This window comes from Monodon monoceros, unplaced genomic scaffold (assembly GCF_005190385.1).
Source record: "Monodon monoceros isolate NGI ecotype Baffin Bay Population unplaced genomic scaffold, NGI_Narwhal_1 Super_Scaffold_4, whole genome shotgun sequence".
NCBI classification, from domain to species: Eukaryota; Metazoa; Chordata; class Mammalia; order Artiodactyla; family Monodontidae; genus Monodon; species Monodon monoceros.
Genome location: NW_021703781.1, coordinates 41658039 through 41673566, shown reverse-complemented (window position 1 = coordinate 41673566; position 15528 = coordinate 41658039). Strand labels below are relative to the sequence as shown.

General features: G+C 34.8%; 1 protein-coding gene across 1 annotated transcript in view; it reads right to left on the bottom strand.

The window, feature by feature from the left end:
- The window catches only part of PCDH15 (protocadherin related 15), a 1088571-nt gene that overhangs the window by 41315 nt on the left and 1031728 nt on the right, over positions 1-15528 (bottom strand). Inside the window, exons 29-30 of the mRNA XM_029245143.1 lie at positions 13255-13470; positions 3404-3492 (exon numbers count right to left, since the gene is read on the bottom strand). Of these exons, the coding sequence (XP_029100976.1) occupies positions 3404-3492; positions 13255-13470 (305 nt within the window). The remainder of the gene's footprint in view (positions 1-3403; positions 3493-13254; positions 13471-15528) is intronic.

Genomic DNA, 15528 nt, shown 5'->3' with positions numbered 1-15528 from the left:
TTTTGTCTTTATCATAGTTATCACTACTTAGCATCACATTATAAATTAATTTATTATTCTATTTTCTGTTTTCCCCCAACAGAATGTAAGCATCATGGGGACAGGGACTTTGCTTTAGTTCACTGTTAAATCTACAGTGCTTACAACCAGGAACTACTCTTTTTTTTTTTTTTTTTTTTTTGCGGTACGCGGGCCTCTCACTACCGTGGCCTCTCCCATTGCGGAGCACAGGCTCCGGACGTGCAGGCTCAGCGGCCATGGCTCACGGGCCCAGCCGCTCCGCGGCATGTGGGATCCTCCCGGACCGGGGCACGAACCCGTGTCCCCTGCATTGGCAGGTGGACTCTCAACCACTGCGCCACCAGGGAAGCCCTACCCTTTTTTTAATGACTAAATTGCCAGCTTTAAGATATGGATATTAGGAATCAAAAAGTTTAATTTCCTGGCCCAAGACCTCCTAGTCACTGGTGGGCCAGGGCTTGAGCCCAGGTCCTCTGAATTCAAAAGGAACAGCCTTCCTAGGAAAAAAAATATTAATATATATTACTTGGGAATTTCACACAAGATGTTCCCCAATGTGTTTTCCTATAGGAGTTTGAATAGAATAGATATTGCATTGTAACTTTTTCTCTCTACAAAGTATAATGCTCTAAAATTAGGAGTTGCTAACTTAGAGCCCTCAGGCTAAATCCAGCCTACTACCTCTTTTTGGTACTCAGCTGTCTACCTTGGCTATATGTATGTTTTCATTATGCCCTCCCCATCCCCTCCCGGCCACCCCAAGACACTGAGAATGAGCGTTTTGGGCTTCATGGTGCTGGATTAGATCTAACAGTCTTTATCTCTACTTCCATCTTCCATCTACTAAAGTAGCTTTCAAAAAGGAATCATAATGACTACATACTATATGATTCCAAGGGTATTATGTTCTGGAAAAGCTAAAACTATGGATATAGTAAAAAGATCACTGATTTCTGGGGGTTAGTGGGGAAGGGAGGTTTGAATAGATGGAGCATGGAGGATTTTTTAGAGCAGTGAATCTATTCTGTATGATACTACAGTGATAGATACATGTCTTTATACATTAATCCAAACCACAGAATGTACAACACCAAGAGTGAACCCTATGCAAATTATGGATTTGGGATGATTATGACGTGTCAAACTAGGTTTGTTGATTATAACAAATGCACTACTCTGGTGTAAGATGTGGATAGTGAGGGAAGCTATATGTGTGGGGGAAAGAAGTATATGGGTATTCTCTGTATCTTCTACTCTATTTTCCTATGAACATAAAAGTGCTCTGAAAAATAAAGCCTCTTTTTTTAAAAAGAGATCCAAAGTTGTTGTGCTTAAGAATCTCTAAATTAACACAGATTGTAAAAAAAAAACAACTATAAAAGGGAATCTGGCATGTGCCTGCTGTGCTTACTGCACTAGCAAATTTATGTTTAATTCTATCAAAAGCAACACAAGATTGACATCCTTATTCCAGTTTTCAAGATGAGAAAATGTGGTCCTAAGTGTTAAATATCTTTCTCAGAGGTCACACAGCTATAATAGGATTCAAACTTTTTTATTTGAATCCATAATCTGAGCTCCATTACTAAACTATGCTCTTTTAATAGAACATGCAAAAACTCTGGCATCTCTCTGCCTTACCCTACTGACTTTGGATCACTAACCTCATTTGTATAGGATATCTATTATTCATTGAATGTTCACAATTTCCATTGTCCTAGATGGCTTATATTATTTAGTTCTCACAACAGTTCTATGACAGGAGTTTTATCTGGTCAACAAGTGGTGAAAATGAGTCTGGGGAAGATTAAATTATTTGTCCAAGCTCATGTTTCAAAACCAGTATTATATGAAGTCAAAGCTCCTTTCACAGTGATATATTTCTCTCAAGACTTGAAAGATGCCTGATTTTTCTCTTTCATATCTTCATATCCATGTAAGAGGAATAAATCATATAACTGCTATGAAATTATACTTTTACATTGCCGTTTTTTCCAGTTTTTATAAATTTTGTCTCAATATGAAGAAAAGGGCATCATGATTTTGCTTGTACAACATTTTCATTCAGTAAAGTGCATCAAATGCTTACTATATAACTGGAATTATGGCAGTGAAAAGTAGATTTCCTATCCTTATGAAGCTTATATTAAACTGATATAAATATAAACACTGAATAATGCTTTGAACAAAAGCAGAACAAAGGCTTAGAGGTTGAGAAGAGTGTCGTCTATTTTGGATAGGGTAGTCAGAAAAGCCTGCCTCGACAGATGACATTAAAGCAGCTAAGAGACAGGCATAATTCTAACTTTTCTCAGGTGTAATCAGCGATTAGTTTAATAAAGGCTAAGCATGTGTAAACCACTTCTGCAGAAGTAAACAAGACACTGTGTGATTGCTGTTCTACACTTAAATGTTGATAATCACCTCTTTCACAGGACATTTTATGTGACACCCATAGGTTAAATTTGGTGAAACTAACAAGTAATGGTTGCAAAGCACATATGCTTTTATTACAGGAGAGTCTCTCATGCCTTAATCAGTACCTATTGTATTTTATTTCACACATAATTACTAAAAGGTTAGCTGGATGACTATCTGAAGCTTCTTCTGGCAACTTGGAAGATATTTTGCTCAAAAGAGACAAATTGACAGTAATTGACATCTGTCAACATGAACTCAACAGAAGACAAGGGATAGCTAACAAATACAACTATAAAATTAGATGACGGAAGGCTAGGTTAGGGTAGTTAAGAGTGAAATAGTAAAGACATTTTAATAATCCTTGATAACATTTAGAATATTAGAGAACTGTGAATTCATAATCACAATTTGAGCCAACAATAACATATTCAGCCATGTACAGTGTACACACTGTTCAAAAGGCAGAGGGGAATGACATACATTTTAGAATAATTTAAATATATGTTGTTTAAAATTAGCAATCTTAGTTTTTAAAAGAATAAGCTTTAGCCATCTAGATACATCACTTTGAGAAACAGCATTCCCCAGACTAGCTGGATTACTGAGATAATGAGCTTTTTCAAGAATCTGGGGCCACAAAATCAAGACATATACTCAAATAATCAAGTTATGATTTATTTGTTATATGCAGCATTTTGAGTTTATGTTGACCCATCAGTCAAAGCATTCTGAATAATAAGATCTTCTCACATCTAATTTTCATTCCTATTTGAACGTACTCTTAGAATCTTCACATATTCCAAATGAAGCTACCTATTTCAATAAGAGTGAGCTAAATTGTTTTTAAGAAGGTATTATAAAATATATGTTTAGTCTGAACACTATAATAATTAAAATGACTTAATTCAATAAAAACTATAGCCATATGAAAATAAACATATAAGTAAAGAAAAACCATTACTCTGTAAGGTCTTCTATCTTTCTTTCCACTAGAGTAGGGGGTACATTAGAAACAATGACTTGCATATCCAGCTGATTGACCACAGAGACCTGAAAGAAGAAAAAACAGAATTCATTTGGCTTTTACTCATTAGCATTTCTATAATCAAAAATTAACATCTTTCCTTCCCTACTATGCATAGTGGTTTCCCATTTATAAATTTAGGAATAAATGATATTTCTAGCTACACAATCTCTACTAGGTATGTTGAAGCAGGTTGAGAATGACAGAATAATTGTTTACTTAGAAGTTATAGAACCCTAAGTGACTTCGACTGTTGTTGGTTTTGCATTTGTTTTCTTGGCTTTTACAAAAGCATAAACGAAGGTAGTTTTGTATGTTTCTTTAATTGGGTTATTTAAGAACACTCAGAAAAATGGAAAACCCAGCTTTTAGATTTTATAAATCCTAAGAGATCATTTATTCATTGTGACTAAGTGTCTGGGATATGGATAGTTAGAATAATTCATTCCATGAAATCACCACATACAGAATTCATGTCTGCTTTAGCCAACTTTATGTTTGTGTAGATAAAAAGATATATACATACAAACTTACAGAAAGGGCTAAGATGAACTAATTTAACAGCTGTTTATGAATCCATTCTTTCATGTAACATTTACAGAGTCCATTCTATGTTCTTATTTAGAAAAATGGAATAAAAACAATAGCATTTATTCTCTGCTCACAATGTATCATTTACTGTTTTTCTCAATGCTCTACAGAAATTAGCACTCATGTAATTCTATAAATCACCATATCAGGTAGTTATGACTATCATTCCAATTTTTAAATATGAAAACTAATAAAACAAAGAGCCATTAATAACCTGGGCCCAAATAAGCATCATCTCCAGAATATGTGATCTTTACTATTACCCAATACAGATGTAAAAAATGTAAAGTCAAATCATACACTGTGCTGTACATTCATTACACAATTAAAATTCTGTAAATGCATATACACCAGGACCATGAATTGGATACTCTGGATTAGGTATATTTAGCACCATATATCTGAATATAATTTATACTAGGGAATAACTTCATGTTTATATATATTTTTGATATAGGATGCAAATATAGTTGCCCATAGATGCCCTATCAGGAGTCACAAACTCAAATGTTTTCAGGGACCAGGCAGGTACCCTAAATGAGTGAAGTAGCCAAAAGTATGAAATAATAGGGAGAACTGGAAGTCTCTCAAATCAGAGAGCATACAACTCCTCTGAAGAGGTCAGCTACTACTCATCTCTAATGAATGTTGCCATGTGGGAAAACAGGTGCAGATTTCCTGGGGTTTTCCATTTTTCAGGAAAAGAAATACTATGTGAAATATTTACAACTAATTTGAAATCTTTCAAACCATTTTGTGGGCCTAGTAATTCATGTCTGCCCACTAGCCAGGTGTCTATCTTATTATGACCTGTGAGCAAATCGCTAACATTGGCAGTTCCAATCCTGTATCCCTAACTCATTACAGGCATCTGGGATCAAATGTTTAAATTTCCCTTAAACATGTACATGAATCTTGATTGTGTCTCCACACACATAAAAAAAATCTAAGTTCATTAGAATTAGGGATTATCACAGATTTTCTGTAATTTTGTCTTTTTATCTTTTTGTATCGGTCCTGAATAAAAAAACAGACAGAAATTACATATAAGGTTTTTTGTTATTTTTTTGTTTTGTTTTCTGTTTTTTTAGTTTTTAGTAGTAAAAATACATGGTAAAAATCTCTAGAAAAATATATATGAGATTTGTGCAAATGTGTTTCCTTTCTTCCTTCCTTTGCTCTCTTTCTTCTTTCTTTTCTTCCTTCCTTCCTTATCTTTTTTTCCCTTCCTTTCAACATTGGACCAGGAAAGGTAAAAAAAAAATTCTGGTCAAAAGCAAACAGCCTGGAACAAATAGTAATCATGGACTATTTTCTCAACAAGAGTAGATTTCTCAACTCCCTCTGGAGTTTAGTGGAACCGTATGGTGGAGTTTTGACCAATGGAAAGTTAGTGGAAAGGAAGAAATATTCTTAAATCTGCCTCATGAGTGAACTTCCCCTTTCTTTCCCAATCTCTATCTGAATAAAGAGGCCATAGAGAAGGGCACAGAAACATTTGCAAGAGAGCTGTCAAGAACACTACCCAACCATATATGCTCTCATTGTTGTGTCATGTGAAAGAAAAATAAAACTTGTTAGTTTAAACCACTGAAATTTTAGAATTTTCTGTTACACAATCAGCCTACCAAGACAAACACCCAGGGACCTATTACACACAGCTGTTAGATTTTCACTAACTGTAGAACAACGAAAAACTAGAATGTTAGTTATATTTGGTGCAGGGAAATGGTAAAATTTCCCCTTGTGTACGTAAGTTCTGAGTTTTGGAAGTTGATTTACAAGTAAACTGTTGGAATGCAATCAATTCAAGTGCTAGGGACTCTATTTGGAAGCAAAATTTGGCCTTGCAGATATAAGTAACTCTATCATTTGCCTTTAAAGGACTGTCAGTACTTTCTCTTTATTCAGAAAGATAAATTACTTTAACTTAATTTGTTAAACAAAATGAATTAAGATTTAAGGTCCTCTGGAATATATACATATTAAGCTTACAATTTATCAAAAATATTTTCTGAACTTAATTATTTTGAAAACATGCTTTTGTACTCTTAAAATAAAACAATAATGTATTTCTAATTCTGATAAGATACAAAACTCAGACTGCATTTAACTACAAAAGTAGTTTTCTTAGATTTACCTATAAATAGTTAATTTAAAATTTAAAATCTCCTTAAAGTATTGACATATTATTCATGTAGAAGGTACATAGTTTAACTATGAAAATGAAGACAATAAGCTATTATAGCTTAAATTTTGATCTTTCAAAAATATTATATGTCCCTGAATCATTGGTTTCTTATACCATCTATAGCAAAGATATTTATACGTTTAAGATTACTAGACTTTATTTATGTTACTTTTCTAGTATAGCCTTTATGCAAATACTTTCAGAAATACACATCAGTTTATTATACTAAACACTTAAAAAATTCTACTTTAAAGTTGCTTCACTTAATTCTTTATGCCTTAATTACTAATGAAAGTTTTTCCAAAAAATTATTTTTATCATTTTTGGGATTGATCTTTGTAATGGCTTAAAATTACTAGGTATTGTCAAAAGGAAAAAGGAAAAGTAACATTTGTGCAGCACATAATTCCAAAAACAGAGGTTATCAATTTACGTACTTTATTACTTCTAAATCCTTTTAATTCTTTCTCATAAACCTCTTATAACTCCCCTTTTTTCTATTCATTCTCATATAGTTTAGATAGGCAGTCCAATAGAAATATAATGTGAGACACAAAAACATGTCAGATACATAATTTTCAATTTTCTGGTAATCACAATAGAAAGACAAAAACTAGTGAAATTAATTCAATAATATATTTAAGTCAATATATTATCATTCCAACATGTAATCAATCTAAAACAACTTATTAAGGAGACTTTTTACTTTTTTTTTTTCATGTTAAGTCTTTGAGGTCCAGTGTGTATTTTACACAGTACATCTAAATGCAACCTAGCCACATTTCAAGTGCTCGGAAGCCACAGAGCTAACGTATTATACAGTGAATAGAGACCCACACAATTTACTGCTTGGACTGGACAATATCTCTCCTGTCTCTGGTGCCACCTCACTTTTCTTGAAAAGAAGAGGTATCTTAAGAACTTTTTAAAGATAATTGTGTATATTTTCTTCAATACTCCACCAAAACTCAAGTGGAAGCTTCTTCAAGGTGAGTTTCAATGTGAAATCTAAAACCATGTTCAGTTACATTAAAATACATTTATCTGTCTTGCACTTTGAATGGATTTTTTATCTTTGAATTTTTTTTAACATCTTGCATTGGTCATTTGGAAAATATTGGTTCACTGAATATTGCAGATTTTTCAAATGTTGACACATTTCATTACACAATATCAAGAAAAAAAATCAAATTCTTTAATATGACCACTGATCTCATCAGAAAAGTCTTTGAGTAATGGGGAAGCTGTCAAGTTCACAGTAGTGAATACATGCTTCCCAATATTCTAATTTGTGCTTGAAGGCGTGAATGTCATCATTAACAGTAAATACTGTCAGTTGTTTTCCTTGAATTGACAGTCTCACCTTATTCATTTTTGTGTAAATGCCTATCAAATATTCAAGTCTGAATAACCGTATTTTATCTCTGAGTTATTTTTTCAAATAAAAAGCTATTCCTTGAAAAAAGCAGCTAATTCAACTTGCATAGAGCTTTTCTCTCAGACAACCATGATACTTCCATACACACCAGAAGTGCTTTATACCTACTTCCTATTTCATTACAGAAAATATTGGAAAAGTATTTAGTCAAGAGTAGACATTGGTTAAAATTAATGTTTTACTGCGTTAGTAAGGGCATTCTTAGTTGAAACAGGCTTTCTTTTTTTCTGTTTATGTATGGCTATGAAGCATACAATGGCAGCAGCAGAGCAAATGCAACATGGTAAAAAGGCAAATCATGTCCTAGTATCCTTATTAAGAGAGTTTTGATCTCATGGGCCCTGAAATGATTTGGGGGACCCTCAGGTTTTCATGGACCACACTTTGAGAACTGCTAACCTGTATTGTAAGAGAGGGGCCATTCACTTACTGAACTCATAGGCATTTAGTACTCACTCAGTAACAGGAATTATTCTAGGTGCTTGAGATAACATCAGGGATTTAAATAAATAAATAAATAAATAAATATCATGTCCTCATGGAGTTTTTCTGAGGAAAATCCATGAATATGATAAGTCTTTTGAAAAAAGAAAGCAATAAAGCCATGTAAAATGACACAGTATGTTGCAATATTAACTAGGATGGTGAGAGTAGGCTTCACTGTGAAATACATTCTTGCAAATATTTAGAAGAGATAAGAGAGCTAGTCCTGAACACGTTTGGGGGAAAAGCATTCTAGGTAGAGCCATTGCAAAATCTCTAAAGTGAGAGCATTTCTGGCTATTTGAGGAACAGCAAATTGGCCAATATTATTGGGTTTGAAGGAGTCAGAGGGAGAAGAGTAGAAAACGGATCATTGGAGGCCAGATTACCAAGGGTCTCATAGTCTTTTATAATGATCTAAGTAATTTCTCTGAAAGAATTGGGGTGATATTAGAAAATTCTGAGCAGAGAAATAACAGGACCTGAATTACATTTTAAGATATCACTTTACTTGCTATATTAAAACCAGACTTTAGCAGGGCAAGCGTGGAAGCATGAGAGCAAGTTAGTGAGTTTGCACAATGACACAGGTGAGTTATGATGATTGTTCAACCAAATTGTAACAGAAGTTTTGGAAAATGTGCCGATAACACACATATGTAGCATATGTATCTTATAGTACATATATATACACAACATTATTTACTGAGGAATTAAATGTGTGGTTGAGTAGAGAAAGGAATTAAGAAATTTTTAGCCTAAAGAATTAAAAGTTCATTTGGTCGTCAAGCGAAACTGGGAAGATTATAGGTGGAAGACATGTGATGAGGGAGAGGAGTTCAGCTTAGGAAACATAAATAGATCTTTAGTAGATATTCAAGTGTAACACTGCATGTACACTTGGACATTTGAATTTGCTGTTCAGGAATGAGCTTTGGGGTGAAGATATAAATTTGACATTTTCTAATATATAGACGATATATATATACATATATATATATATATATATTTTTTTATTTTTTTTTTTTTTTTTTTGCGGTGCGCGAGCCTCTCACTGTTGTGGCCTCTCCCATTGCGGAGCACAGGCTCCGGATGCACAGACTCAGCGGCCATAGCTCACAGGCCCAGCCGCTCCGCGGCATGTGGGATCTTCCCAGACCGGGGCACGAACCCGCGTCCCCTGCATTGGCAGGCAGATTCTCAACCACTGCGCCACCAGGGAAGCCCTATAGACGATATTTTAAAGTTGTTGGACTGAATGAGTTTACTGAGTCAGTGAGTGCAGATAGAAAAGAGAATTAACGTCCAAGCTCTACGGAACATTGACTAAAAGGTCAGGAGCAGAAAATGAACCAGCAAAAGACGTTGAGAAGGAATGAACAGTGAGGGAAGAGAAAAATAAGAGCATGGTGGCCTGAAAGCCTAGGAAAGGTAATAATCAATCAAGTGCTGCTGATGGTTCAAATAAGATGAAGACTGAAATTACCAGTGCATTTAATAAGTGAAAGCCATTGATGATGCTGACATAAGCAATTCTGGGTGAGTGTTGGGAGAGGAATTTTGATTCAAGAGGGTTTAAGAGATTAGATGGTGAGAAATTAGAGTTGGCACTAACAATGAATTTTTCTGGAAAGAGGAACATAGAAATGGAGTGGTAGCTGGAACGAGATGTAGGTCAAGAGGGTTTTTTTTTTTATAATTTTTGAAGCTAGGAAAAATAGCACAGTTATGGGAATAATCAAATAAAGAGGGGCTATTGTTACTGATAATGTATAAAAGAAGTAGGAGAGTTGCTGAAACAGTGTCGTAGCGCTGGTGAGCAGAATTGGATCTGTTGCACATGTGGAGGTAATGGCTCCAGATAAAAGCATAGAGAATTGGGCTTCCCTGGTGGCGCAGTGGTTAAGAATCCGCCTGCCAGTGCAGGGGACACGGGTTCGAGCCCTGGTCCTGGAAGATCCCACATGCCGCGGAGCAACTAAGCCTGTGCGCCACAGCTACTAAGCCTGCGCTCTAGGGCTTGCGAGACACCACTATTGAGCCTGCGTGCCACAACTACTGAAACCCACGTGCTTAGAGCCCATGCTCTGCAACAAAAGAAGCCACCACAATGAGAATCCTGTGCACCGCAGTGAATAGTAGCCCCCGCTCGCCACAACTAGAGAAAGCCCACACGCAGCAACAAAGACCCAATGCAGCCAAAAAAAAAAAAAAAAGCATAGAGAATTCATCTAAACAAACAGGAAATAAGGCATAGAATGTTGGTGAAAATACTGGTAAGTAGGCGGATTTAGTGGTAGGAGTTGTAGAAGTATCTTTCTAAATGCTTTATCTTTCAGTGAAATAGGATGCCAGTTAATTAGGCAATTGTGAGGATGAGGAAGCGTTGGAGGATTGTGAGAGAGAAGCTCTTCTAGGAGAGAAGGAACATGAATGGACCAGGAAATACAATGTGGTTACTGGACAACGTAAGAGCTCACTTGGGGGCTTTCATCATCAATTTAAAGTAAGACTAACTATATAATTGTACATGTTTTTGCAGGCATCCAGCATGGATATAGGTCTGGAGAAAGGAGAAAGCTGGAATGAACAAGGGTTATGTTTTTTCCAAGTGAGTGTGATGTAGGGAAAGAGGGCAAGGAAGTTGCATTTTTATGTGATTGAGTGCTTGTAATAATTAATAATGTACTATAAATCTGGCAAGCAGGAAAGAGAAAACATGAGGAGTAGAGGGAAAATGAAAACATAGTAGGCTAAACAGGAAACAGACTGAAGGTCTTGGTGGAGATAGAAGAGTGCTGCAGTTAGCTGAACACACCTAGTATTATGGTCAAAGAATGGGAGGTTTGAAATGGAGGTTAGAGAGGGGGTGCTGTAAGTGGTAATGGCAAAAATAACTGACGTTTTAAGTGGTTGCAGTAGGATGGAGAGTAAAGCCATTGGAGGAAGGGCATTCAAGAGATTGTGAGTTCAGGATATTGGAAGAATCATCTCTGCATATAATGAAATTGCTCAAACTTAGGACAGGAGGATTGTTGGAGAAAGTAACAGTAACTCAGGAGGGGAACTCATTGAGATATGTTGGGGATTGACCCAAGGCTTGGGAGATCCCAGCAATAAAGTGAGGCAGCAAGTGACAGCCAGATGATGAAAATCAAGGCTGATTCCTAGGAAGGAGGGTCTAGAAGCAGTGATGTTGTACATTGAGGATCCTACTCCAGCAGTGGATAGTACGAAGTCTGTGACAAACCAAAACAGAAAAGAATACAAACAAAAGCTACTGCTTGAGAAGGCAGCAGTAGAAGTAGCAGCCTCAGGGGAAAACCAGATTTGCATTAAGTAAGAAAGTTCTATCTAAATTAAAAATCATATCTTCACTCACCTTTACTAAAAATTTTTCAATGATTTCCCATTATTTTAAGAAAAAGTTTTAATATTTTTAATATGGGCTACATCTTTTATTGATATATGGACCACCTACTTCCATCTCCAGCCCTGTCTCTCATTCACTTTCTCTCCCTCACTCTCCCAAGCTGAGTAAATATCAGTCATTCAGAACTGTCATGATTTCCCTTCCTTCTTGGTTCTGGCACGTGTTGTTCCCTCTGCTTAAATCTTATTTCTCTACGTCTCCCTTCTCTTGATTGAAAGGATTTCTGATTTTATAATAAATATCATTTTGCTAGGAAGGGTTTCTCATATACATATTGTGGTTAATAAATATATCACATTATGTTTACCTTAAATTTTATCTTTCTAAATATATTTTGGATAATTTTAAAGATATACTTTTAAATTTCCTCACAATAGTTTAGAGTCCAAATGAGAAATCTATAAACTTCACATTGCTTATGTACATATTACATATATAACCTATAGTTATGTTTTGTTTATGTTATTGTAATATTTTAATTATATAATATTTTAATTATATAGTGTAGTATCCTTATTATGTTGTCTTAAAGACCACAATGTGCGTATCTTAAATAACAGGAAGAGAAATGACAACATTATTTTATATAAGGTTTACAGATCTTATTTTGATCAGAAAATCTATGCCAACCTTAATATCTTCTATGTCAAAAGCGTTCTGGCTTAGATTGGCCTTTGTTTATTCTATTGCAGCTTTACTGTTATAAATATAAAGAGTGTTCTGGTCTTCATTTCCACCACAATTATGGTGATTGGTCTTCATCATTACCTAAGAAAAATTTGATTGAGTCTGCATCTATCTGATGGTTAATATTGTCCTGATAACTAGGTTAGGAGAACAGTGAAGACTGAAGATTTAGTAAGGTATAAACAGCAAAAGAAAAATTATACTTGATTTTGTCTTTATGTGACAAGTATTTCCAATAGTAGTGATAATTATAACTTTCACTAATTTCATCAGAAAAAAGTCTAAATAATCCACACTTCCAAAGTTGGTAGCAATTCCATAGGATAAATACTTTGGTGTTGAGTATTTTGAATAAATGCCAATATCAGACTGCCCTTGGTAATAACCCACCACTGACCTTGTGTACAGCCTAAGAAAAAGTCAGAGTAGAAAAGTGATATTATTGACTGAAGCCAAATATAACTCTGTCAAGGATCACCAATATCATCAGTGGGGATTTTGGTAAAACAAGGAAGTCACCTCTGCTGGATCATGAATTTGCTCTAATACATTTCCTTTTGTTTTCTTAATTACAAAAGGCCTAAAAGTAAACAGTAATAAAAATTTCATACATTTTAATTTCTACAGCACAACTCTGTGAAGCATTTTAAAATTTTAAGTAGCTCCAGCCAACTTTATATTAAAATTGAGATCTGTAGACCAAACAGAAAACCAGTGCTTAAGACATTGCTGTCACAGTCATGTTTAAAAACATATGGTACATTTCCAAAATGTCAGAAAAAAAAAACAACCCATAAAGTATTTTTTAATATTCTAAACTATACATATTAACAACCTGGATGAAAATTAATCACATTCATGTTCTGGAAGACCTATTTCAAACATTTAAAAGTTCTAGGAATTAAAACACTGACCCCTGGTTAGTACTTGCATGTGCCCACCTATCTGAAGTTTTATCTACTCACAAGAACATCTGCTTTGCCACTTAGGCCCTTCCCATAGTCGTCAGTTGCAATGACTTGAAACTTGAAGTAAGACCTCCTCATATTATGGAAGAGCATAGCCGTTTTGATAAGCCCTGTGTATGTTTCCACCACGAATCCTTCTTTTCCCTCTTTAATCGGTGGTATTATGAGTCTGTATGCCATGGCACTATAATTGCCGGTATCTTTATCAGTAGCCTAGGAGGGAATAAACACAGGTTATAAATAAGCAGGAAAAAAATAACCTTTGTTAAAGGGCTTATTTATGTTTGTAGGACAGTTTGTATTTCTTGTGTAATAATAACACAATAAAGCCCTCCTAAGGTTATATTTTTCTAGATGCTGTTATACAGATTTATAGACTTTGTGTACACAGGGTTGAATGGCTATTATGAGAAGGATAATGACTATGAAACTGTGAATACAAGGGACAGAGACACTAACTCAGTCCAGTTGATGAACCAAGTGTTTTGATTGGCATGTTTCATGGGTTCAACTCTGGGCTGAGATCCAAAATGGTTTAAGGATGAAACTGTTTACCTAAACATTGTCTTGTGTAATAGGCATAGCATGTGATTGTGCTTTTGATCTAACCTACTTCCTAAAGGGAAAAAAATAATGTATTAAAATATCTCAAATGACAACAGGACAGTGTTCAGATCTTTTAAACAATAAATCAATTTTTTTTTTTTTTTGCGGTACGCAGGCGTCTCACTGTTGTGGCCTCTCCCGTTGTGGAGCACAGGCCCTGGACGTGCAGGCTCAGCAGCCATGGCTCACGGGCCCAGCTGCTCCGCGGCATGTGGGATCTTCCCGGACCGGGGCACGAACCCGTGTCCCCTGCATCGGCAGGTGGACTCTCAACCACTGTGCCACCAGGGAAGCCCTAAATCTAGATATATATATGAAGAGATCCTAATTAGTTAGTGCCATATCAAAATTAGAGAGGGTTAGAATACCAATCCAGCTTCCTTTTTCATCAGCTTGTATCCTGATTAACCAATTTTTTCCCTGGTTGTGGGTACTTATGTTCTACATGTTGAGGTTTCTTCACATTTAGAATTTTAAAAGAAATAGTTGCTTAGAATACTTTTTAAAAAATAAAGCTGTGAGCATAATAATATTAGCCTGGCTCTATGGTTTCTACTTCAGCGGAATTTTTCAGAATGCCAATTTGAGAATTATGTCACAGTGAAATATTTGAAAGTGGAATGATGGATGAGATAGTTTTAGTGAATTTATACAAGGCTATGTAACTTTATTCATGATACTAGATGGGTAACATTTATATTTTAATTATTATAAGTACTATTTTTATTATCTGGTTATTCTGATTTTATTAAATATTATTGTTAAATATCAGATATCAAGCATTTATGATTTACCATTACAATGCTAATAATTCTACAAAAATAATTTTGTTTAACAAAACTAAAACTCTCTGAGGAATATATTATTCTAGTTACATAAATTAGTGCCATCCAATAGAATTTTCTGCAATGATGGAAATACTCTATATGTCCTCTGTCCAATGCAGTGGTCACTAGCCACATATGACCACTAAACACTTGAAATGAGGCTAATATGACCAAGGCAGTGAAATGTGAATTTTTTTATTAAATGTAAATAGCCAAAGACGACAAAGTAAGTGGTAAAGTTGGGCTACAAATAATGACAATAATAGTAAATAATAGCAAATGTGTGTTGAGATTCAGCATAAGTTGGAATCTCTAGCTTTAAATCCTATATATGTGCTTAACCATTTAAAACATTTCAGGATAAATTTATCTGTTAGACAAGGTAACTTAAAGTAAAAAAAAATCCAGATATTTTGCTTCAGGATAAAATATTTCTTGAAATTCATAAGTTAAAATTCTCAGCTTTAGAACAGGACAAGCTCGAGCTACCAGCTCATCTCTTTAAATGCTCCATATGTTTTACATAACGGCAGAGCTTAGTTTTTGCATTAGAGGAATAGTAATTAGATTCCAACATAGGTCACATTATCACTAACGAGAAAAGAAAGAAAGAAAAATAGTTATCAAAGTGTTTATTTTTAAGCTTTGAATCCAGGTTTTTATTCATTTAACAAAGTATAAAATAAGAAATAAAAAGCACATTCCCAACTAAAATTAAAATCAGTTTGAATTAAGTAATCAAAGACATTTCTTTCATATACTGTGAGCAAATTTAAGACATGCTGAATCAGTCAAAGATTAGGCTGAATATTATCCTTTCACTTATGATTAACATAGG